This window comes from Passer montanus, unplaced genomic scaffold (assembly GCF_014805655.1).
Source record: "Passer montanus isolate IOZ18808 unplaced genomic scaffold, ASM1480565v1 scaffold10, whole genome shotgun sequence".
Lineage (NCBI taxonomy): Eukaryota > Metazoa > Chordata > Aves > Passeriformes > Passeridae > Passer > Passer montanus.
The window spans coordinates 9,475,055-9,492,421 of NW_024356505.1; the positions used below are offsets into that span (position 1 = coordinate 9,475,055).

The 17,367-nt window shown below is 36.1% G+C and overlaps 1 protein-coding gene across 2 annotated transcripts in view; it reads left to right on the forward strand.

Annotated features, from left to right (window-relative positions):
- ANKRD28 (ankyrin repeat domain 28) overlaps positions 1 to 17,367 on the forward strand; it is a 76,226-nt gene that overhangs the window by 30,806 nt on the left and 28,053 nt on the right. For both annotated transcript variants that reach the window (XR_005627562.1, XM_039710242.1), the window contains exons 4-8: positions 3,113 to 3,183; positions 6,283 to 6,483; positions 7,146 to 7,233; positions 10,347 to 10,489; positions 11,542 to 11,754. Coding sequence is in view for 1 of the 2 variants with exons in the window: in XM_039710242.1 (XP_039566176.1) it covers positions 3,113 to 3,183; positions 6,283 to 6,483; positions 7,146 to 7,233; positions 10,347 to 10,489; positions 11,542 to 11,754 (716 nt within the window). In the remaining variant the exon portion in view is untranslated. The remainder of the gene's footprint in view (positions 1 to 3,112; positions 3,184 to 6,282; positions 6,484 to 7,145; positions 7,234 to 10,346; positions 10,490 to 11,541; positions 11,755 to 17,367) is intronic.

A 17,367-nucleotide genomic window follows, 5' to 3' on the forward strand; every position in this document is an offset into this window, starting at 1 on the left:
ATTGCATGGTAGGACTGTGACAGGTTTGAGAGAGCCCTTGAAGGGTCAGGGAGGAGCAGTGACATTTTCCCCAAAGCATGTGCTAGGCAGTAAAGAACAGCCTACAGGAGGATTATGTCCTCAGATACAAGGCTGTTTGGAAAAGCTCCTTTATGAAATCTAAATGATTCTTGGCAGCATGGCTTCTTGGAGATGATTAAGGGCAAAGTATCTATTAATTTTAAAATTTTAGTTTGTTTAATGTATCTAAAACTGGAGCTCTCCCAGTCCCCAAATTAATAATGCATATGTGGGTTTTGGTAGTGCATTTATTCTGATTATTGCTTTCTTTCAATATAACAATTTTGCAACTTCTTTAAGAGTTTTTGTTGTGGAAGGAAAAAACAAGCTTGGTGGTTCTTTCTTAAGTAAGTCCATCAGTGATTCAGATTTGTTAGCAAAAGTCAACTTTAGCCTTTCCTGCGTCAGAGAATCTACAATTTTTTGTGTATTTGAAAAGTTAACTTATTTTAGTGTCTGTATTTTACACTGTTTCAATGTGCTAGACCTAGGCATCCTTCTTTCTTTGGGTGGAAGACCACTTCTGGAATGGGGGGCAGGCATTTGCTATGTTGATTTTTGTTCTATTAAGAGTACCATGTTACTTTTAGATATCACATCAAATTTCCTTAGACATTTCTCTGGCTAATGCTTTCTTAATGATTTGCTTTCTTACTTTCACATATTCTTTTCCTTTAGTCTTAGCAAGTGTGATTAACTTATTGTTGTGAAAACCTTTTGTACAGTATTTTTTTTATTTCTTCTCACTTCTGGTGTAGTTTCTAGACTGTGTGTTAGATGTACCAGAAATGTTAGTAAAATCTGAACACATCCACACTGCTTGCACTCTAAGCACATTTTCACTGAGAGCTAGAGCTTAGGTAACTGCTGCTTTTTGGAGAGGAAACATTCATTTCTTCTCTTCTGATGTGCACTTTTCTTTTCCTATCTTGGGCTTCATTACCTGGATGGATCTGAGCTGACCCCAAATTTTGCATATGCATTTTCCTCAGGAAAATCAGGATAGTAATTAATGGTTTAGTAACTCACTCAAATTCTTTCAAATGCTTAAAGACATTTGTATCCTAAAGTTAGAGATAGAAATCAGTTTATGAAAGTCTTTATTTTTTTGGTTGTTGGCTGCATGTGAAGTTCAGGTTGAATTTGGAGTACGATTTTGGATCTTGTTTTTTGTCTCATCTGCTAAAAGCAAAATGTGGCTATTACCTGGAATAAAATCAAGAATTACAGATACTTTTGACATATATTGATTACATTCTCACTTACCAATCGTTGCCTCATTATATTTGTGATGTCATTCATCACTTGCTGTATTCTGGGAAATATTGCCAAAAATCCTCAGGCATTTCTAGTGACTTTTAGAATACTATGTGCTATGGCACATGATGTGTTGCAGTGCACCACTGGGTCCTTAGGATGTGTGACAAAAGCAGATACTCATCGTGTCTCCTAAACTTTTGTTAGACTGTGGTGGTTTTCTTCAAATGGGCTTGGACTTTCTTCCCTATTTACTAGTCTTATTTTTCAAAAACTTTTGCACTTAGGAAAATAGGATGACATCCTATGCTGAAATTTAGATAAGGAAAGATGGAAATCCCTGCAACTGTAGCCAGCTGTGAGATTTCAGTCTCTGTCCAGTGGGTGGAAGACCTGGGATCAAACTGGAAGTTTGCATCCTGCATCAGCTTCTGTATTCTGTTCTTATGACTGAAAGGGATGGATTGATTAGAAACTCAAGAGAATTCACCTCAGATATTTGGGTTGCTTAGTATGTACAACCACGATTTTGTACACACTGCTGGGTTTCTTGATCAAGTGGCCTAGGAGAGACTTCTTTGCTGGTGCAGATCTTGGATCAAAATACCCTGTCTCCCAGTTGAATATCCTCATTTGACCAGCAACCTTTTTGGCATCTTGTGTCTTACTGGCCTTCCATCCTTTTCTGTTCTTTGCCTAGAAAAAACAGCAGTTGGTTCTGACATACCAGTATTATGTTTAGCTTGAGATCTTAATCAGCTCTGGTCACGTAGCACTAATGTTACTGTGTGATTCATTCCAACAGTATTTCTGAACTCTTTTTCTCAAAAATTTAAGATTTTGTTTAAGTTATCCCTGTAAAGTATCAGAAGTTTCAAGATAAAGATAGGTAAGTTTCCAGTCAGGGTATAAATATCGTACAAGGTTCTATATGTGTGTGTATCATTAAGCAATTAAATTATTAACCTTAATCATTAGGTTTTCTTGTTTGTTGGAGTTCACTGGAAGTTAAGGAGTTAAGGTGTAGTTCAGCTGCTTCCTTCAGGGGAAAGAAGTTCCCAAACCCTTCTTTCCTTTTATTATTAAGAAAAGAAATTAAAATCCAAACCCAGGCTTGTGTCTCTTAGAGACCTTTGTGCAGCTTTATTTCCTGGGGACAGGGAGGGCTGTTCCTTGGGAGTGCTTTCAGAAGTAGAGCGGTGTGGCTCTTAGTCTCTCTCATGAAGGGAGGACCAGGAGGTACCAGGGTGGGCTAGGTGACCTGCTGGAGTAGTGAAGATTTGTTCCCAAAGAAAGTCCCAGTAGAAGAATCATCCTCATTCTGTATACCTGTCCATCAGACAGGGCAACCACAAGGAAACTGTAGGCCTGGGGAGTAAATGCAGCCTCTTTCTATATTTTCATAGAGAATTTCAACTATAATGGGAAACCATGAGATTTTTTTTCTGCTGTGTGAAGACAAGGATTTTCATCTTTCTTACACAGCAGCCTTTTATGTGACTTTGGAAGGGCACAAGATTATAGAGGATGACCTAGTATAAAAATATGAGTATATTTTCATGTGCAAGAGTATTATTGGTAGTGTTAAAAGAATTTCCTCAAAGGGTTGATTTCAGCTGGATAAAAGATTCCTTTTTGTTTTTTGCATGAAAAATGAAAATAAATGCCTAGAATAAGTAAATTCATTTTAATAGAAAAAGTAAATAGTTCTATTGCCGAAAATATCTTCTTGAAAATATTTTAGTCATTCTGTAAATACCTTTTAAATGTTGGTTGTTTTTATTTTTTGTTACAGGAGCTAGAGTTAATGCCAAAGACAGCAAATGGTTGACTCCTTTACACAGAGCTGTAGCATCTTGTAGTGAGGTATGTTGCTCTTTTTGACTACCTTGTGTTAAAATAAGACTTCTCAAATTACCTTCTGTCCATTGTTCATTTTTTAAAAAGTGAAACTATTCCAAACATTTGGAATTGCAGAACATTTTTGCAATAGATTTTTTTTTTGTCCTTTGAGGACATGTATGTATGTATATCTATTGCTTAAGCACTAAGAAAGGAAGGAAATTATAAACTTTGAGTTCTCAGCTTTGCTCTCTGTGACTTCCCTACCAGAAGACTCTGCATGTGGTGTTCTCAAGTCTCATTTACTTTTGCTAAGGTAACCAAAATGGTTCAGCATGAGGGAAGTACAGATGAATTAAGATTTAGAACAACTTTTACAGCATGGTCTTTGCATTACTTCATGTTATTTTACATGCTTGTGTGTTGAGGCATTGAAGAAATAAATGATTCTATTAAAGGCCCGTCAGTGTATTTTTTTAAAAAAGTGATTAATTAATAGTATTGAATATCACTTTAAAATTCTTAAGTGCAATGTAGACTATTTCTTGAAGTCTACCAGTTGTACATTTGTGAGAATATCATAATGCAAGAAATTACTTGGCTATTGTTTCCCTGTGGTGATTGTCCTAATAAAAAATTTAAATATCTGTAGAAGATCAAAACAAACAGAGAAGTGCTGATCTTGTTATGTGGAAGAGTTTATGCAAAACTATCTCCTTTGAGATCCTGAATCAAATTGATGCTTATTTCAGTACGTTTCAAATAAAGGTTTTTTATTAGTAAATTTTGTTTGGGAAGATAGAATTGAATATTTTAGTTTTGACAAGCATTGAACTTCAAGTGTTTCATCCATGAGCTGTCTAAACAAGCCTTGTTTCAGTTTTTGCTTTTGAATTCCCTGGATAAACTGCAGTATTTTGTCACTAGCATTAATAGCAAAGTTATGTAGAGATCATGTTATTAAAAAAAACAGTGTTTGAAAATGAATCTTCAAGGGCTTCTTATTCCCAAATGCTATTTGTTCTTGAGATATTTTTAGGCTGTTCCTTTGGGAGCTGACCAAAGCACCGAATGCTGCATTCTTCAGAGCTGAGGAACAATAAAAGCTTTCCTCATCAGTAATGCTTGCAGAGGCAGAGGAGTGCTGCAAACAAACCGGGATTAAATGATAACTTCAAAAAATGCAATAATGGTCATAGTTTTGTTTTTTTAAAAATGGAAGATTTTAAACAAAACATTACTCAGAGGCAAACAAGACAAGTAAACCAGTCAGAGCTTGATAGACGTTTGTCAGAATTCTCTATTTATAAACACAGTGAGTCATGGAGCCCATATACAGGGTTGATAGATGTAGGCACTGTTTTCTAGCTGACAGACCTGTATGGGTTTGGGGCACTGGATGGAAAGCTGTAATGAAAAAAATGGATAATGATTTCAGTAGAACATCTGGACTCTTGAAGTGTGGACAGCTGCAATGAATCAAGGACATTGAAACTTAAAAGATAGCTGCAGTTATGGATTTAGCTGTCAGCTGCTCAAGTTCAAGCAGCTTTATGTCAAGACAGTCACATTTTTATTTGTGTGTGCCTGCTGTATGTTGCAAATTAAAAGAAAAAAGAAACCCCAAGTAGATTCAGTCATTAAATTCATTAATGCAAATGCACGTAGAAATTCGATTCATTATTTTTATACTAATATTGTGGTGCTTCCTTCTGCAAAAGTGGTAATAGCTGTTCTGAAATTTCCTTGTTCTGATATAATATTTCTTAATATTTGGCTTAAAAAAGACTTCAAATATAATTTGTTTTTTAAAGTACTAAATCTGCTTCATTTTCTCAGAGAAAACCTATTCAATTTTCTCATTAAAGTACAAGCCAGTGATGCAGTATTTTCATTTTTGTGTTTGTTCCTATCTTCTTTTTTATTAACAGTACAAGAAATTTCAACATTTTAAATATTATTTATTCGAATATAAATAGGATCAATAGTGACTTAGCATTCTGCCCATAGACCTTGCTATCATACCACAGTGTAATTCAGAATTTCTAGTAACAACTTGTGGTACCATGTTTTAAGTTCAAAGTGGTAATCAATTATTTGTGTGCTCAATGGCTGAATTGGCAATCACCAAAAGCAATTAGTGAATCGTGGGAAGGTCACACAGCTGATGGGAAACGCAGTATTCATCAACGTGCCAGCACGTTTATTTTTTTATGCATTCCAATTGAGTGCACATATTTTAATGGGATTTGTTTATCTTGCTGTAAGAATTACAGTCTTATTTCGAAACGCAGTATTCATCATCGTGTTGATACTGCCAGCACGTTTATTTTTTTATGCATTCCAATTGAGTGCACATATTTTAATGGGATTTGTTTATCTTGCTGTAAGAATTACAGTCTTATTTGTCAAATTTTCACAGCTTGTACTTCTAACAAAAGGAAATGAATAATCATTTTGAGAGATGGAATTCAATGCAATATTTTAAAACGGTTTTCAGGAGTTTTGTAACAGTGTATGTTGAAACTTTTTGTGACTGTGCACTGTTTCATTTGTGTTCTCTAAATTTAATAATCTCAGGTTTGCCATTTGTAGACTTGGACAGTTGAAAAATTTTACTTGGCAGATTGATGGAAATTCATTATAAGTTCATAGTACTTCACTAATCCTTGGCTAAGACTTCCACTAATGGAAGAAATCCTAAATGGTTTATTAACCTTTGGAAATCAGTTGTGATGAAAAACACTTTTCCATGTGGCTTAAGGAATAAAAGGACCTGGAAGTGGTTGATTTGGTTAAATAATTCACATCCTTGAGAGCACTAATGGAAGAAATCCTGGATGGTTTATTAAACTTTGGAAATCAGTTGTGATGAAAAACAGTTTTCCAAGTGGCTCAAGGAATAGAAGACCTGGAAGTGGTTGATTTGGTTAAATAATTCACATCCTTGAGAACATCCCCAAGTTTGGATTTATGATAAAGTACAAATCCCAAAGTGTCTCAAAGATTATGTTTGCAAATGAACAAATTGTAAAGAGTTGTTTTCCACTGTAGTGTCCTTAAATCCAAGCTGTCATTTCCTATCTTTACTAAGTGGCTTGTTTTTTTTGTAAATGCTTTCAGGATGCTGTTCAGGTGTTGTTAAAGCATTCAGCAGATGTCAATGCTCGTGATAAAAACTGGCAGACACCCCTACACATAGCAGCTGCAAATAAGGCTGTGAAGTGTGCTGAAGCTTTGGTGCCTCTCCTAAGCAATGTAAATGTGTCTGATCGAGCAGGCAGAACTGCACTGCATCATGCAGCCTTCAGTGGGCACGTTGAGGTAAAAGTTAATTTCCTTGTCTTCCACTCGTCATTCTGTCTCTCACATTTCTGGTATTTCATTTTTGAGTTTAAAACCATTTCTCCCCCATTCCCTTAAAAATCCTCTACCCCTATTTTATATTTGAATTTGTTTTCTGTATGCATCTCTGTGCAGAAAAGTTGAGGAAAATAAATGTTAGGTCATTTAATTGAAAGTTTATTACAGTGTTCACCTTTCTTGTGACAGAAGCAAGTTTGTTAAGTGGAGTTAAATTAGTAACAGATAAATTTAAAATGGAAAAGCCGGGATATTTTTCTGTTCAGTAAATAGTGAACATAGGGAGTATGTTGTCACTGAAATTTGGAGGAAATATAAGTTAATAAGTTAATGTAATAAGTTCTGACTCATTAGTCCCTTAGTAATAACCTGAAGATTTAAGAGATTTCATGGCTTTGCACTATTTAACTGAGAAGTGTTTTTGTTGACATCAAGTTTTGTGTTCCTTACAGTCACTTCATTGTGACAGCCAGTTTCTTCAAACTTATAGAATATTCAAAACCCAACACATTTAAATCCTCTGAAAACACATAAATTTCTGTTTTCCTACATGGTTTTGTCTGTTGAGGCAAAGTCTTTTCCATTATAAATAGAAGATTTGTGTTTCTTTCTCTTCATCTCAGATGGTCAGCTTACTGTTGTCTAGAGGGGCCAATATTAATGCATTTGACAAGAAAGACAGACGAGCTATACATTGGGCAGCATATATGGGTATGTACAAATTTCAGTTGATTAATACTGAAGTAATAAAAAAAATCATCTCAGGTTTAGTGGTTTGACATATTTCTAGGAAAAATATTTGCATTGTAAGGTTATCTGTGTCTGCCAAAAAAGCATTAATAGTATAGTTCAAATTGCCTTGTAAATGTGTATTTTGTGGTAAGGAAAATCAATTTGTTGGAAAAAGAAAAGTAAGGTAAGTAGTTTTGTTCTTTAAAAAGGAGGAACTATGTTCTTCAGTCAACAAGTCTAGTCACACGTGAAAAATTTTGCAGAAATGCTAAATAAAAAGTAAGCAGTTAATACGAGGGTCACCTGAAACAGAGGATCATTGCAGCATCCTAGGGGATTGTATTTTCAAACAATATTTCATCTCTGAAACTACAAATTCTTGCATTGCCATTCTTATTCCAGCAGTGGATAATTATTGTTCTCATGGTCTTGATCAATGCCCTGGCAATACTGTCAGAGTAATGTTCTTCCTTGCCTTTTATCAGACTTGAAAAGAATTGACTGTGCCATTCAATTATGAAGTAATCATCGCAGCAATAATGCTCTTAATTTATTATTTGAAGCTGGATTTAATTGCACTTCAGGTATTGATACCAGTACTTAAAACCACAGAAGTTAAAGAAAAATCTTCATTATTATCTACTGTTCTTTCAATATTAGTGGTTTTTATGTAGTTCTATCTGCAAAGCACTGTCGGTGACAGTCTGTCCATCCACCTTATTGAATGTGGTTATTTGCAAAATTTTGTTGAATGAAACTTGTACGTGAAATTTCAGAGAACTGACAAGTGTTAGTGGGAGGCCAGAGACACCTGCCTTGTGTTTGCCTAGATGAAAAGTCTTGTGTTTTGCAGATAAGCTACATTTATTCCAATTTTAATCAGTGCTATTTTGTAGGCTATTTACAGGGAACTCTCTTAATGAAGAGTGTTTGGGCAGGAAAAATGTAATTTAATTGATGTCGATCTGCCTAAATTTCCCTGTAGACAATAGAGAAGAAAAAGCTTTTGAAAGTCTTCAATCAAAGTAAAAATAATTATGACATTCCCCTCACAATTTAGAGCCATTGTACATTGCTCCAATTGTTTGGAGAAAACCTTAAAAACTTTTCCACCATGTAAAACTGACCATAAAATAAAGAAGCTATGCTTTACGTCACTCTACTATAAATAACTTTCTAGGGTGATCCATTGTTTTGCTTCCTTCCTGCTTTTCACCCGGCTCCATTGCTGTCCAGCTGCAAAGCTGTGACTGAAATGGACTTAGAGTCCTGTGTGCTGGTGTTGCCCTCACTGGTGCACCGGGATGTCTCTGCAGCACTTCTCAGGTCAACTACCTTGCTCTTCTCTTTGAGAGTCTTCCACTGATCGCTGCTTGCCTTTTCAATTCAGGTCAGGGGGTTTTTTTTGTTTGTTTTTTACCTTCTCTTTGAAGTTTTTTCTTCCACTGTTCTATTCACTGTCTCTATTCCTTTTGCTGCTTTCCATATCTTTTGTATTTCTGTCTCTCCTTTAGGCTTGTTTTCTTTCTTTTCCCCTTTGTATTTGGGTAAAAAGATGAGTATTGTGTTTGCATTTCTCTTTCCCCTCTTTCTTACTATACTGAGATAATTAAGAAGTGAAATGTTATTGCAGCACTTCACATTGCACTGATAAAGTCTTATGGAATTGTTTGGTATAGCTAGGTGAAATGGTGTTTTGTGTGCTGTTGGGTATGCAGCATAAAGTAAGTATCACAGTGTCTGAGAGTTTGTAAAAATAGCTTTGTCTCTCTTCCTTTGGGTAGGCACTTCCAATTCAAACTTTTGTGAATTCTCTTAACTGCTTGCAAAGCAGAACTCTTTGTGAAGCTCCTAAACTGAAAGCTGGATTTGATACTTTTTACTTAGATGTCTGACAGGATAAGTATAAACATAAGTATTCAGTGTGCCCCTCACCACTTCTTTAACTAAGGAAAGGATGTCACTTGAAGGTAAAATAAAGAGTCCTGCATGGGTCAGTTACAAAAGCAAAGCAGCAAGTGTATTGCGCTCTGTTAAAGTCATGTATTTCTTTATCCAGCAGTCTTTTTCATGACTATCCATGTGCTTTCAGTAATTAGTTGTTTGGCAGTTAAATTAACAATAGAACAAGAATGACAGATACTTGGCTACCCTATTTTCATGGCTTCTTAGCAGGCAGTGTCACAAGTGCCTGCCAGCAGAGGAGGAGCATGTGGGCATGCATGGAAGGGAAAAGCTCATTGCCCTTTGCAGCAGGGTGGGTGTTGGTGTTGGGGTCCCTGGCCCAAAGCTGCCAGTGGGACCTACTGCCCACCACTTCAGGGTGGGCTCCCTGCCCTCTCTTCTCTTTTACACCTGGAACTTCCCCCATGTCATGCCTTCCTCATTATCCCAACTCTTACTCTTACTCTTGCTCTTCCTCGTACTCTACTTCCATTGTCTTAGGAGAGCAGTTGATGCTTTTAAAAGGCTGTGGTTCCTCAGACCATCTGAGTCAGTCTTGAAAACAGAGCTTTACTAAATCCTGTATGATGTGGCTTAACATTTTAAATGCTTTGTGAGTAAAGGGAGTTGGATAGGGGGGGTATATTTTTATGTAAAAGTAGAATATTTTCTTCTTTTCATGTTTGCATCAAATTTTCAAAGTTTCTGCCTAAGATTTAAAAATCTTAAGGGGCATGTTTGGAATTGGGGTGACAGTGAAAGATTGACAGTGACTTTGTCTCACAAGTTGTTAATGTAAATTTGTGGTAAATACTTAATAACTACAAAGTTACTTTGCCTCTAATTCTCAAGTCTGAAAATACCCCTTCTTTTTAAGCAGAAGACAGGGTTGTGTTTTGAGTATAAAAATTTATTTTTGCAGTGCAAATGCTGTGATTGGTGGGTGGGGTGTGTGGAGATGATTATTTTATGTTGCTTTTATAGTTCATTATAGTATTAGAAAACAAGAACAATTCTTTGTTTTCCACATTAGGTCCAAAGGAATAATGGCTTGATCATGTTATAACAATTGTAGAATTATTAAGTTTGCAAACCTGTGCTGGTTAATAAAATATGATGCCTCATTTTATTTTTCTTTATTATTTTAGGTCATATTGATGTTGTGAAATTACTCGTGACCCATACAGCTGAAGTGACATGCAAAGACAAGAAATCATATACACCTTTACATGCTGCAGCATCTAGTGGGATGATTAATGTAGTCAAATATCTTCTGGATCTTGGAGTTGACGTAAGGAAAAATAAAATTAAATGGGATTTTTTTTTTGTTTGAAATGCTCTTGTTAGTATTGTAGCACACTGTTTATTTAGGGACAGGTTAGGATATAGTGAAAGTACTTGAAGGAAGGTCTCTGGAAGTACTACTTTTATAAACCCTCATTTCTCCATTAAAAGAAAATGTCCTTCAGAGCCTTGCAGATTCTGCACAATAATTTGAAAATAAGTATGTGTTTACTGGGGCTTTTTGTTTATTTGATATTTCTTGCTCTTATTTCATTGGACTGGAAGTAAGGAAATAGGAATTCCGATCCTGGCTTTGCCACACAATAATTTTTGAAGTGCAGGAAATTAAATGCTTTTGCCTCAGTTGATAAAATATACATGTCACTTTCCTACCTGACATAAATTTTAGATAACACTAAAAGTTGTGAGAAACTTCAATACTGCAGTAAATGAGGCCATATTAATAATAAAGTGTAAATTAAAAGATTCTACAGTACCTGCCTGTAGTAGGAGTGTTAATAGTAAACTGTGAAACTGTGTAAGAAATCTACATTGTGAATCACAATCTTAGTCTTGCAAGGCTGCAGATTGCAACTAAAGCTCAATATTGAGAAGTAGATCAGAATTCAGTGTCATGTTGAGTACAACAAGAAATTATGTTTCTATCTGAGCACATACACACACAAAAAGGCTCTTTGATCTCTGTTTTTAATGAAAACTTGCAATGCTGTTTTGTAGAGATGTGTGCTATGCTATGTGTGTAGCATCTGTGCAAATTGCCACAGTTGATATTTTTGGCATGTGTGGCTTCTTTTAAAGTTGCATACAGGAAACTGGTGTGGAGACAATTGGAGGAGGTTGGCTCGCTTGTAAAGCAATCATACTCTTCCCCAGGACACAGATCTCAATCAACAAGCTGTATCCAGAAATTGCTTTTAATTTCTGTTTTTGAAGAGTTCCAAAACATAATCTTGTGATTTTTGCTTTGTTAGAATTAAATGCTGCATTAAGTACAGTTTTTTTCCTACTGACTAATCTTGGGGGTTTTTTCTCTTATAGATGAATGAGCCAAATGCCTATGGAAATACTCCTCTCCATGTAGCTTGTTACAATGGGCAAGATGTTGTAGTGAATGAACTCATAGACTGTGGTGCTAATGTAAATCAAGTGAATGAGAAGGGGTTTACACCTTTGCACTTTGCTGCTGCATCAACACATGGAGCATTGTGTTTAGAGCTCTTGGTCTGCAATGGAGCAGATGTAAATATAAAGGTAGGTGTATCCAAAGCCATCCTTTCACACTTAAAAACACTGTACAGCTTTATCAGAGGAAATTTTTTCAAAAATACTTGTTTTGGTAACATGGAGAGGTTCCAACCACTGGTAGTTGGAGTATTTGTTTGAGAAGTACTACAGTAAAAATGAGCCAGTATGTTGCTTCAAGAAACTTGATCTGAATCTGGAAACCTCAATGGGATATGTTACATAGCTCAGAAGGATGAAGAAAAATGCCAATAATCTGTGGCCAATCTTGATTACATTTAAATGTCAGAATTCTGTATGCTTTGTTTTCCCTAGTCTAACCATATAAGTAAGAGCAAATAATTTGAAAAAAAATGCAAAAGTATATTTTTTTCTTATAAATAAGTAACATGAACAAAATCAGGGATATTTCAGGGAAATGTGTAGACTTGGCTAATTGCTGGAGCAGGTGAAGAGATGATAATGTAAGATCTTAGAATATAATTAGGGAGATTTTGAAAGAGTGCATTAAAAATACAAATATAAGTAGATCAGGCCAATGGAAAGTCTTAAACAGCTGATGTTTTAATTACTCCAGTGAAATTGTGTGACCAGAGTCAGTATAAATTTGCATCTCTGTTTGGTCACAAGTCTTTGACTGCAGAATATTCCTTAGAATATTCTACAGCCTTGTTGCAGGTAGAGAGATGTAAGACCTTCTGGTTTGTATTATGTTGATTTTTACTCTAGTAATAAAAACTTAACTGTGTTTAGAAATATTTAGAGACAGTATCTGGTGTCTTGACAGGTCTTAGGCTCAGGGAAGTAGGAAATGGATATATGGAATGAAGAGTCCAAGTGTTCCTTATGGCAAAATGTCTGGTTGCCTGAACTGTCACCCACATGTAGTATGAAGGGAATTATCTGTTATTTAATTTCTTGGGAAAAAAATGTAAAAGGAACCTGATTAATAGGTTTATGTTGGAATTTCAGCACAATCTGTGTAGGAGGTGAATATTAGAGTAGCTGACATTTCTGTTAAAAATCTTGGGGTTTATGGTTCACTTCACGTAAGCAGTGATTTTTACAGTGATTCAAGCTGATTTTCAGCTAACTAATTCCAAAATACAATTTTATATCTATTGTTAGTACAAAACTCATAGCTAACTGAAAATTTGAGACTATTTTAAAAATAAGCTCTTTGATGTGGAAAAATCCTAAGTGTATGTTCCTGCTCACTGTTACATGTATTTAGAAGTGCAGCTCATTTAATGAAAATGTGCATAACTCAGTTGTGGAAAAATTCATCACCGAAGTGCCCTGCAGAAGTAAGGAGCTGTGTTACAGGGTTTATTGCCAACTTGTCCTAAAATATCCAGGTCACAGTCCATTTATTTTTGTTGCCAGCTTTCTGCTCTGCCTAAAGTCCCAGGCTGCATATGACTGAATGTTCAGTGTTGCAGGGCTGGCTGACTTTTGTCCTACATTCTTGAAACATCATTTTTCAGTAAAGTGTGGTCTGCCATGAAAATAATCCCACAATGTTAAATATACTACTGATTATAATTGTGTGTTACTCACACAAATAAGAGCAAAAGAGAGCTTATAGCACCTTCTAGTACCTGAAGGTGGCCTACAAGAGAGCTGGAGAGGGACTTTGTGCAAGGACATGGAGTTGTAGGACCAAGGGAAATTGAAAGTAAGGTTAAATTAGATATTAGGAAGAAATTCTTTACTGTGAGGGTGGTAAGGCCTTGGAACAGGTTGTCCAGAGAAGTTGTGGATACCCCATCCCTGAAAGTGTTCAATGCCAGGTCGGATGGGGCTTTGAGCTACTAAGTCAAGTGGAACCCTGCCCATGCTAGTGGGGCTGGAACCAGATGATCTTTAAGGTCCCTTTTGAACCCAACTGTTCTGTGATGCTCTGACAAATATTAACAAGCCAAGAATTACTGTTTTTCTAAATGCAGGGCTGCAAGGGTTCATGATTTTGTGCATATTTCTGATGTAGAAGAAAGAAGTGGACAGGGCTCCATTTCAGAAACAGCATTAGCTTTTGCTGTGGGTTGGTCGTAATTAAAATATGTTGATTTCGTACATATCAAAATTCTTAAATACAAAATTAAGCAAGTAGGGCTTAAGCAATTATAGCTTGAAAACAGCATTTATCCCAGTTTCCTCATCAAGGTGTTTCTGTTGTAATTCTGTTAGTAGCATTTCTGTGGATTTATACCATTATGACTGAATTTGGCCTGTAAATTTGCACCTGAAGGCGTGAACAGCCTTACTTTGCATATGAAAACGTAGCACTTTCACTGTGGAAAAAGAAAAAGAAAAAAGAAAAAGCAAAAGAAAATAATTTTTAAGTCAACATCTGCTTCCCTGGAAAGGCCTGTAAAGATAAATCTTGGATTTAATCAGAAGAACAATCCCTAAAAAAATAGAATATGTTATGTAACTAACAAAGAATTGTGCATTTAAAATGAGATGGAATTAGTGTGTTCTTACTAAATATTTATTGAAACCAAGCCTGTTCAGTTTCCAAATACTGAGGCTGGAATTCAAAGTAGTTCTTAAAATGGCTGTAAGATCTATTTTTCATCATAATTATATTGCTTGTATGGGCTGATTCAATCATTTCCTCCCATGTGCAACTTTTCCTGTGATTTTAGAGGCAAGAGAGTGGATATGGATGGTAATGTAAGTGCAGACTGGACAGTACTGTTGCAGTGCTTCCTGCTGTGGGTGACTGAGTGGGGAGAGCAGAAGGGAAACACTCCTACTCTTGATGGCAGATAGAGGGGAAATTCTTGTGCATATTTGTGAGTGCTGGCCTCATCTCGAGAGGGGATTGCATAGCAGAAGATAATAGAACAGTAGAAATATGTTATATTCTTTTTGTCACCTCTGGACATAATTTCCTACTTGTTTTCATAGCCTTGTCAGTGTCCACTGTAGAACAGTGAATCTTATTAAGTATTGCTCATTACTGCAGCACTCCCTCCTCTCTATTCAGAATTTCCATGCATGGAAGAACACATTGAAATGAGTATGTAATGGGACAGTATTGATTGTTTTATGGACCCCATTGCTGCTTGAAAATTCAGTGACCTAAATAGAAAAAGTTTTTTTCCTTCCATTGGTGGTACTAGAACATAAGAATTGTTGCTAGGGGGAGATTTCATTTGGAGGAATGCTGTGACATGATAGACCCACATTTCCTCTCCCTCAGTGAAGCTCAATAGTCTGAGTACAGTTAATATGTGAGTAATCACTCAATAAGACACCTTGTGATGTGCATTATTTCTGTCTAATAGCAAATATTGTTCTTAGCGAATTTGTTATGATCCAGGTATTTTGTGGATATATTTCCTCTAGTGATAGAAGAGATTTGGGTGATTCCTTTCCTATTACCATATTTAGCTGAGTTTCAGTGAAGACAACAAAAGTTTATCATTAGCCCATAGCTGTCCTGTCATGTGCTGTGATCCTGTCTGATCTCATTAAATCACACAGCAGTAGTTAGCTTGATATTTAGAGAGAAGACCTTAAAGACATAACGAAAGAAAAATGAAAGCAAAGTTTAGAGGATACCTCCCTGCTTCTGCAGTCCAATCTCCTGGCATCTCAGGAAATAATGATTTGCTTAATAGAGCCTTGATGTTTCATTGCTTAAAGAAATGTTTAGCTACTGGTTCTGGTTCTATATATCTCTTTCTAGTGTCTTAGAAGGTAATTCTCAATGCAGTCCTATACCTGGCAGTTCTGCTTCAACATGGGAATTGCCTTCATTAAATTTTATACCTGTTCTATGTTTATATGTTGACAGACAATTGCATGTTGTGTTATTCCTGGGCTGGAAAGGAACCTGAGACTGTTAAACATAAGAGAGGCACTCTCATAAAATCCATTGTCTTAGAAATCTATAAGTGCATTTTTAAGTAAATTTGATCAGAGTAAGTCTAAAAATCTCTTATTGATTTTACTATGTTTTTTCATTTGTAAGTGGAAAATTATTCTGTGGCTTTTTTGCTGTTCTTTGCAAGATCTTACTGAAGGTTTCTTGTGAGAACACAGTGCTCTTCAGTTTCTAATACTGTCATCTTAAGTTATTCCTATGTCTTTGGAAGGTACATTATGAGATCTGTGTTTTTTCTTTAAATTAATAGATTCTATAGATTCTTCAGGTTAAAGAAGGATAAAAGTGAGGGGAAAAGTCACCAGATGTTAAAGCAGTTAACAGTTGTTTTAAAGTAATTGGGCACAAAGATTTTTAGTATTTAGATGAAGAGATGAGAGCTGAACTGTAGGGAGAAACATGAAAGAAAACTGGAGCACAGAGGTTGCCTGGAGAAGTTGTCACTTATGGTGTGTTTATTTGGCTTTTTCTTAAGGCCTCCAATGACAGAATTAAAAACGTGATTGTCTAATTCCTCAAGAGGATTTCAACCCCATGTTCTGTGTTTATTTGTATCTGCTATGGATATGTGGATGTTGTCATTTGATTATTTATGGTCAAAGAAATCTGCTTGCTGAAAGAGCTAGTGATAACTTGGCATTCCTTATCAAGTGCTTAATTTCTTTCAATCTAGGTCTGGGAAGACAGTGTTTCACATAACTGTGCTGTTATGCTGCTCTGGGCAGTGACACAGTGAAAAAATCCATATCCATCCCTAAAAGGGTCTTCAGCAGACTTTCAGTATCACATCCATAGAACCATGTCCATTTGGTGCCAAAGGGAGAGTAAAGATGGGAAGATACTTTTGCATATGATGACAATTTGTGACGTTTCAGTACATGTATTCATACCATATGTTCCCCTGCCATCTTTGTCTGATTTAACTCTGTATTTTGTGAACATTTCACACTCTTCAGAGCCATCATTGAAAACACAGATGCAGTATGCGTGTGCATTCAAGGGTCCTTTGATTTTTCTGTGGCATGTTTGAAATTTTTTGAGGGCATGTGTAGGAACTTTTTTCTGCAGTAAAGCTTTCCCATTACCTGTGACAAGCATGAGGGGAAGATCATTCCAAAGTTATAGCAACATTAAAAATGGGTTTGTGAGCTCTTTGATACTGAGCTGTTAATAAGTGAAGTTTCCTTATGAATTACTGTTGGCTGCTTCAAGGATGTCTTTACTGAGTGAATGACTAAGTGCACATTCAAGATGTGCATTTCAAATGTGTAGTACCTAGTAGGGTTGAATAGTTCTACCCTAGGACTACTTGTGGTTTGTGATAAATTGCTTACAAACATCACTTTACAGAAATTTCTAAGAAACACATGAGCTTTGTAATGTGTTGTCTTCTAGTGTAATGTGTAAAGCCCTCTAGTAAATACAGCTACTTTCTTTCAATAAACAAACTTAAAACATTGTTTTCTTTTAGCCTTGGGGAGGGGAGGGGTTGGACATAGGCTTGTTGCTGAAATTGTGTGCTGTCATCATCCTCTTGAGAGTTATTATCTTAGGGACAGAAGTGTGAGTGAGTGGGCATCCCTGAGTTGTCACTGGCAGCTGGAAGAGTGACTAAGAGCAGCTCTTGTGAAAAGCTTGCCATGTCATGCTGACTTGTCATTGCCAGCATCTGTCTGGCAAAAGTGCATAGAAACTATTTAAAGGATGCGACGTAGAGAGAAAGA